This window comes from Miniopterus schreibersii (assembly GCF_964146895.1).
Source record: "Miniopterus schreibersii genome assembly, chromosome: 9".
Lineage (NCBI taxonomy): Eukaryota > Metazoa > Chordata > Mammalia > Chiroptera > Miniopteridae > Miniopterus > Miniopterus schreibersii.
The window spans coordinates 77,158,665-77,166,787 of NC_138118.1; the positions used below are offsets into that span (position 1 = coordinate 77,158,665).

At 41.6% G+C, this 8,123-nt stretch overlaps 1 protein-coding gene across 1 annotated transcript in view; it reads left to right on the top strand.

The window, feature by feature from the left end:
* The window catches only part of GARS1 (glycyl-tRNA synthetase 1), a gene marked incomplete at its 5' end in the record, with an annotated part of 33,224 nt that extends 25,351 nt beyond the window's left edge, over positions 1-7,873 (top strand). The window contains 5 exons of the mRNA XM_081147135.1: positions 876-961; positions 2,914-3,023; positions 5,442-5,535; positions 6,163-6,353; positions 7,696-7,873. Coding sequence (XP_081003261.1) covers positions 876-961; positions 2,914-3,023; positions 5,442-5,535; positions 6,163-6,353; positions 7,696-7,821 — 607 coding nt within the window. The 3' untranslated portion in view covers positions 7,822-7,873. The remainder of the gene's footprint in view (positions 1-875; positions 962-2,913; positions 3,024-5,441; positions 5,536-6,162; positions 6,354-7,695) is intronic.
* Positions 7,874-8,123: the final 250 nt, after the last annotated feature.

The window sequence follows — 8,123 nt, forward strand, 5'->3', positions numbered from 1 at the left end:
CTTGCACAGAGAATATATATGATACTGTCCATGTAGTGGGATCTTTAACGCACACACACAAACTTCAGACAGAATGTACAAGTGGAGGGAATAAATGGAAATCACTGATGTGATGCATGAGATTATCACTACTAGAAACTAGCAAAACACAGCCATACAGCGTCAGACAACCATAGGAGGGCTCTCTTTTCCGAGCACTGAGCTGCTTGTGAGAAATCCAAATTGATCTTCATAATGTGAGAAAATGCCTCCTAAGCGCTTTATAAAAATGAAGTCTTTAATCTGAAACTGAATGGGTGTATCTCAGGATAGGAATATACTGTGGTCAGTTATTTAGGGGTGTGGGGAGTGATATTTTATATTGACATGACAAACAATAACTAAACTTTCAGCTGATCATCAACATGAATGTCAAAGTTTATTTTGGAAATAGTGTGGGAGTTTTGAAATTAATTTCTGTACAGTGACAAGCTGGTCATTCTTACAATTGTTGGGACAATAAAGAGAACAGTGGTCTTTGTCAGCAGGCCTGTTTCTGAAAATTTGTCACTATTCTAAAACTAAATTTTTAAAATATTGTTTTTGGTTTTACCTTGATCCCAAAACCGAAGGAATTGACCATTAAAGCACTTATGGAATTTTATAAACTAGGCATATTTTGGGGTGCCTCCCAGAACACTGGTGCTATTGTTAGAATAATATTTAATTTGGTGTTTCTTATGAAATAATTTAAGTTTGGCTTCAGCTATTATATCTGGAGAGTTGACTAAGTTGTATTACATTTAAAGTAAAAAACATTTTAGCAGCCTGTAAAGTTCCTTTGAATTCAGACACAGGGATGCCTGTTTTCACTAATATGTAATGTTTCCTTGTAGGGAATTCACTATTGAAACTGAAGGGAAGACATTTCAGTTAACAGGAGACATGGTCAGTGTGAAGAGATTCCAGAAAACACTATATGGTAAGTTTGTAGAAATGATTAAGAAACAAACCAAAAATATTATTACTCTTTAAAGTTTTGTTTTGTTTTACTTTATATTATAACCATTTTACTGAAACTTTGAAGAGGAAGCATAAATTCTTTAATGCCATAACCCTAAATTTGATGACTGCATATAAGGCATTATCTTGGGCTTTTTTAAGAAACATAATTGCACTGCTGCCGAGAATAATGTGTGAAGTCACCTTTATACCTCCTGTGACCTCAGGTGCATATGAAGAATAGCCTGAAAATGCTTTCGTTTCCTAAGCAAAAGAGGGATTTCACAACCCTTCTGCTTTTTTGGGGGGAGGGGAAATTGTTAAAATTCACTTTGATTAATGATCCTTTTTTTTTAAAAAAATATATCTTTATTGATTTCAGAGAGAGGAAGAGAGAGAGAGAGAAACATCAATGATGAGAGAGTTGTCATTGATCGGCTGCCTCCTGCATGCCCCCGACTGGGGATCCAGCCTGCAACCTGGGCATGTGCCCTGACTGGGAATCAAACCGCGATCTGCTGGATCCTAGGTCAATGCTCAACTGTTGAGCCATGCCTGGCCGGGCAGATTAATGATCTTTCATGCTTTTTTAAAATCCAGGGAGGTGTATTTTTTTTACAGAACAAATTCTATGAATTGGGAAATGAGTGTTTTGGAGGGTACTCATGGTTAATTGTGGCTGCACTAAAGGTCCTGGAAGCTGATCGTAGTGGGTATTTGGGAGCTCCTGCCAGTGGAGAGAGCAGGCCTGCTTTTCCACTCATTTCCGGCCTGCTTTGTAGCCAGGCTTCAGTGAGCTGTGGAAGCAGTCAGAGTAGTGGTCGCAGTAAGTGGGGATTCTTCATGGTCTGGGGCTTCTTAGTCACCATCCAGTATCTCTTTGAGCCGTACTATACCACTGCTCAATGCCAGGGAAGGAGGGGCAGAAAATGCCTTGATGGTATTTCTAATACATTTTTCTCACTTTATCACATAGACAAAAGAAATAGCCTCTCTTTTCTCCCACATATGTGAGTTTTTAGTTCTAACTACCTCATTTTCCTTGAAAAGTAAACTCTCCAAGGTCAGTTACCTTAGACCTGGACGTGCTTAGCCATGCTTCTTTTCTGAGTAAAATGTACTAATGAGTCTATTTCCTATGTGTACCACAGTTACAGCCTCCCCCATGGGAAATGCTGTGGGGTGCCTGGTAAATGAATGTCTTTGAGTGAGTGCTGATCCCTGAGCACTCTTCTTTAGGGGCCCCCTGACCCCAGAACCTTGGAAATGCAGCAGCAGTAACTTGGCTGTCTTAAAGACTTCTCATTCAGATAGCAAGATAGGAAGCAAAACAAACCATTTGATACTTGTGTGTGTAGGAATTCTTTCAGTTAATTTTGCCAGCTATCATGGTAGATTGTTAATTCTAAAAAAATCCTAACAAAAGCTCTAGAGTTTTACTAACTTCTGTGCAGGCAAGGCAGTTAGTATAGCCGCTATTCACAGCTTACCCCCGGGGGAAGAAACACCGGGGTTCCTTGTTTCACTTTTACACTCTGTAAACAAAGAATTTAATTTTTTTTTTTTTATAATTTTTATTTTTGTTTACAGTATTACAGATGTTCCTTTTTCTCCCCACTGGCCCTTTTCCCCCCCGTTCCTTCCCCCTCCCCAGTCACTCTCCCTGCCATTGTCCGTGTCCTTGGGTTGTGCATATATGCATATAAATTCTAACAAAGAATTTAATTTGATGAGATTGTTTTCACCCCAACTTTCTCTTGAAAGGCTTTATGTTTCCTACCCGAGAGTAGTTCTTGGGAATGTTTCTTCATTCTGATGTACAAGATTGATCAAATTTCATCTAGAAGAGATATTTTTAGTGCTAATGAGGATAGTTTAGAGGAAATGCATTATGTGGGGTTGAGAATGTTACTGAATCTCTCTCTCGCACAGTGGAAGAAGTTGTTCCAAATGTAATTGAACCCTCCTTCGGCCTGGGCAGGATCATGTATACGGTATTAGAACATACATTCCATGTGCGCGAGGGAGACGAACAGAGAACGGTAAGCTGTCCCATACAGGTATCTTCCTTACAGTGTCAGAAATGAAACTTGCTAAAGCGCATTAAAGACTGAGTGATCAATTAGTTGTTAGTCACTGCCGTGTACTAGGGATGTTACCGCTCATCTTTGTGTCAAGTGTCCACAGAGCAGTGCACTGCCTCACGTTACTTCACTTGAGCTTCGGGTGTGTGGTTTTTCTCAATGCCAGTGGTTTAGTTCTTGGTGTTCTCTATCCAGAGATAGAATTACCACTTTGGGGGAACTGTCTATGTTGGAAGGAATGATAGTTTTTGGATATACTCATATTGTTAGAAAATTGGAAAGGAAGGGATGGCCTATAGAATTTGGCCCAACCAAAAGAACCACATATCTGCACTGGTAACGCATTTAGGGGAATCTTAAATGGCATAAAATTGTCTGGGGTACTTTAGGGGTAAAGACAGATTCTTAGGTTCTAGTTCAGGGAACTAGATTTACTAAGTCGTAGATCCAGGGATCTGTATTTTTTTTATAGGAATCCAGGTAATTGCAGTCTGGGAGATTGACAGATCGTAAATTGGGCACTGGTGTTTGTGATATAGCCTTACCACTCAAGCATTGCTGAAGGGAAATATTTATAAGAAGTCTGTTAACTGCATAAGTTTCCTTTTGGCTCTGGTGCTTCTGAATTACTGCCTCATGTCCGCCACTTTATCTCCATTTTGCCTTCCTTCACCTTTCTCACCTCGCCTCTGCCTGCGGAAATGATACTCCTTAATTTATAGGAGAAATTCAGAGGAAGAATGGCTAGAGAAGAGGGGCTGTGTATGTTAGATTAACTAGAAGGAGCATTCTCATCCGCACGACCATGCACTCTAAAGCCAAGTGTGTGTGTTGTGGTGGACATAACTCTGCAGCTCTTTCTGGAACATTTAACCCTAAAGAATGGACCAATGAGCACTCAGTGCCAGTATTTTGCAGTCTGGCATCCTTACTGTTGTAGTAGGTAGCTAATAAGTTTGCTATTTTATTCTCTGCTCTAAAGTTGCACCTTCACTTCCTGACATTTAAGGAGCAGCTTTTCATTCATTCAGCAGAGTGAGGACCTGTGCTAGACACCAGGCAGGCAGGCACAGGCTGGCTCTTCTCAGAGTTATGGCATTCATAGCTGAATGTGTTCTTCTTAGATGCCAAGTTTGCTTCAAGCTTTTCTGTGTTTTTTTCAATAGGTTTTAAAAGATCTTTTAGCTGTTCATTTGAATCTAACAATATCGATAAAACTAGAGTTCTGGTAGAAGTTGTGTAAGGGCTAAGCCAGAGTAAATTAGTGACAGTGTTTAATGAATTGAAGATTTTAGTCACGAATAGAAATTTGATTAGACTGTGGGAAGCCAAAAATGTTTTTAAGTTATTAGTACATTAGTTCCTAAATCCATTTCCCTGTGAATTTGGTATAAAAACATTGTCAGTAAGATTTAAAAAAATTTTTTTCCATGAAGGCAGGTCCCCATTTCCCTCTCACATATAATTATCACAGATGGAGGTGAGAAGTAGGATTTTGAGTGTGTGACTCTGGCAGCTGCACCGCTGGAGCCCAGGATTTACTCCCAGCGGAAGTTGATTAGGTCTTGGGGGTGAGCTAACCTGGAACTCGTGTCATTTATTATTTTTATGGGACCTATTCATTCTGAGTTTCATATTCTCGCCTGCAAGCAAACCCTTGGTATAAACATTATTTAAGAACTCATTTTCAACCCCAGACGGCAGCAAGTTTTGCCTTCCAAAGAACATCCTCACTTTCGTTTATTTCCGAGTCACTCCGAAGCCTGTTTCAGGAGCAGTTTTAGAGGACTGTACTTTTTGGTTGAAGTGCACAAACAGTTTTTTGTTGTTTGTTTGTTTTATATTATTTCTTTTGGACATACACTTGTGAGCTAATTAAACTTGCTGGCTTTACTCAGACACTAAGGCCCATAGGTTTGTCTGCGGTGCTGGAATTCTTCAAGGACAGAGCAGAGTTTTGTTTCAGGACCACTCCCACTTACTATTGGGTGATTGGAGGGAGGTTCTATAGGAATCTCCACAGAAAGAGAAGGCTGTGAGGGTTTTTATAGGGTACCCAAAAATTGGCATCTTCTGTGGTGCCTTTGAGAGTGCTTTCCAATCACCTAAGGTTTACAGCAGACCTGTGAGCACGCAGAGCAGGCGGTAGAGACCTTCTTTTCAGATGAGAAACTAAGGTCCAGAGAGAGAGCTCAACTGAGTTGGTCCGAATTCTGAGCTAAAAAGCAGACCTTTCTGGTTCTGGTTAGCCGCCTTTTTCTCTTTTTGTCATGCCAGTTTTCCTAGTGTGTGTTCTGCTATTTTGATAGTGAAATTTGGACATTAGCAATTAGATTTTTATTAACTCACATGTTGGTATTTCTCTCTTTCATCCAGTTCTTCAGTTTCCCTGCCGTGGTTGCTCCATTCAAATGTTCCGTCCTTCCACTGAGCCAAAACCAGGAGTTCATGCCATTTGTCAGGGAATTATGTAAGCAAATCCAACTGAGCGATCTTCATGGAAACACAGTCAAGTAGACTGAACTTTAGGAAATGTGTTTTGTTTTTAAATAAAATCGAAGTGATTTTAGCCCTCTGCTCTTATTTCTAAGAGTGAGTGTGCTTGCTCAGGATGTCTTCTCCTAGCATAGAAATGAGTCGAGGTGGGACCCAGTAGTCAGATTGAAAGCAGCCTAGCTTCTCTTGTTGACCTTGGTGTTCTGCTCACTTCATGGGAGTCCCTAGTGGATCTCCAGCCCCTGAACCCACAGCACCAACAAGGAGCCTTGTGGTCACCTGGAGTGGCTCATTTATTTCAGGCTTGGGAAACAGGAATGTTCAGTGAGCAGCTCGGGGTCATGCAGGTGGAGGTGGTGGAGTCAGGACCAGCCTCTAGCCTTGGCTGTTGGTCTGATACTCCCCTGCAGCTGAGTAAGGGGTTGGGCTCCAGCAAGGGACTTACTAAACTTTGGTGAATTTTCTTTCTCTTGGAACTGTAACTTATTACTCTCCTGTCTCAGTTCCTTTTACAAGTTTCCTCAACTTGTAAGACAACATTTAGATGACACTGGGACTCTCCATGATTTTATTTTGAATTTACTTTATTTATTTTGGCTAGCGGAAGCCCTGACCAAGAATGGCGTCTCCCACAAAGTCGACGATTCCTCTGGGTCCATTGGAAGACGCTATGCCAGGACTGATGAGATTGGTGTGGCTTTCGGCATCACCATCGACTTCGATACCGTGAACAAGACCCCACACACTGCAACTCTGCGGGACCGGGACTCCATGCGGCAGATTCGAGCAGAGGTGCCTTTTCCCTTGGCCTTTGTAGTTGTAGAAATGTGCTGGTTCCTTCCCATTTGAGCTGGGTGTTGATGTATTTATGCTCTCCTTTTTTTTCTTTTTAATTTTAATCATAGGCTTAGAGCACAGATTGCCAAGTCCCCTTGGTTTCATTATGAAAATATCCATTAACACTTCTCTAATATTTTATGGCCACTTGGATCACTCTGGGCTCATTCTCTGGCAGTTTGCTTTTATACCTGTTAGTTTATTTGGACAGGAGAAATAGGACCCCAAGCAGTTGTTGCCATAGTTTTATTGGCAGGCTTTGAGGGACTTAGATTTTTTAATCTTTACATTTCAGTATAAATGTATGCATGTGTATGTATAAACTTCTCCATGTTAATCCATTTGAAACAGTGCATATGTTTTAGTAATTTTACTTAATGAGAATGGAATACTGGAGACAGAAAAAGTACAGAAGGGAAAGGAGAGGGGGGGCCACTTTAATTGACAGCCTCCTAATTTATTAATCTTGAGCTGGTTTTTATTTAAAGTGCCTGGTAATTGCTCAGCTTGGTACAGAGAGTTAGTCATAGGAGAAATAGAGGTAAAGACTGCTTCTCCAAAGGAGTTTACAGTCTAGTTCAGAAGTCACAGATTTCTGGCTTGGCTTTTTACAAAACCAGATCTGATTCCTCTGGACCTACATTCCCATCTCTCAGTGGTTCTCAAAGGTAGTCTCTGGGCCAGCAGCATCCACATAACCTGGGAGCTTGTGCGATAAGCAGAATCTCTGCCCCAGACCTACTGAATCAGAAGCTGGGGTTGGGGGGGGAGAGGAAGAAGGGGCAGAACTATTCTATCAAGATCTTCCAGTGGTCCTGCTGCTCAGGTTTGAGACCTGCTGCTGTGTGGTGGCTAGTGTTGGTTACAATTGGGACTAAGCCTGCCCCCTTAGCTGGGGCTCTCCAGTGTACGAGTGTCCCCTGGCTCCCGCACTCACGTTACCTGAGTTACCCCTGTTCTAAAAGTTAAATTTAGCACACGTGAAGTAACTGCACGTGACACAGAGACTTGGAATAATTAGAAAGGGCTGTGTGGGAGAATTGGGTTTTCGGGGGTTTGGCAGGCATTCGGCTGGAAGAAGAGCAGGAACCCAGGTCTGGGAGGGAGGTGTGTATGATAAATGAGGGGAATGTAGAGGGATGGACAAGAAACATTCTCTGGGGATCAGTTTGTAGAGGGATCCTGTCATTATTTAAACAGTGGTTTGGCTCTAAGGGTTCCTGAATTCGGGGTGAATCCTTTTTGACAATCTAATCAAGTTGGCTGACTCTTGGACTTCTCTTTCCTTTTATCCCAGGTCTCTGAACTGCCCAATGTAGTCCGTGATCTGGCCAATGGCAGCATCATGTGGGCCGATGTGGAGACCAGGTATCCTCTCTTTGAAGGGCAAGAAACCGGTAAAAAAGAGACAATCGAGGAATGAGGAAAATTTCGGTAACTTTTGACCACTTGCGCTAATAAAAAAATAACTCTTACCGTGTTCATGTCCACTTTACAAAAAAACAGCATTGCGATTGCTCCCAGGGACTGCATTTTATCCTCAGGGGCTGCCTGATTTTACCCAATTAAAGTTGGAGGAATTCCGAACAAACTTGTCATCCATGTGCTCCTGTTTCCGCATTCTCAGCAAAGCTGTTTCTCCCACCTTTGGGTCACACACTCATAGCTTTCTGTTAAACACAGCTGATACATTTTTATAATTAGCCGCTTTATTGGGGTATAATT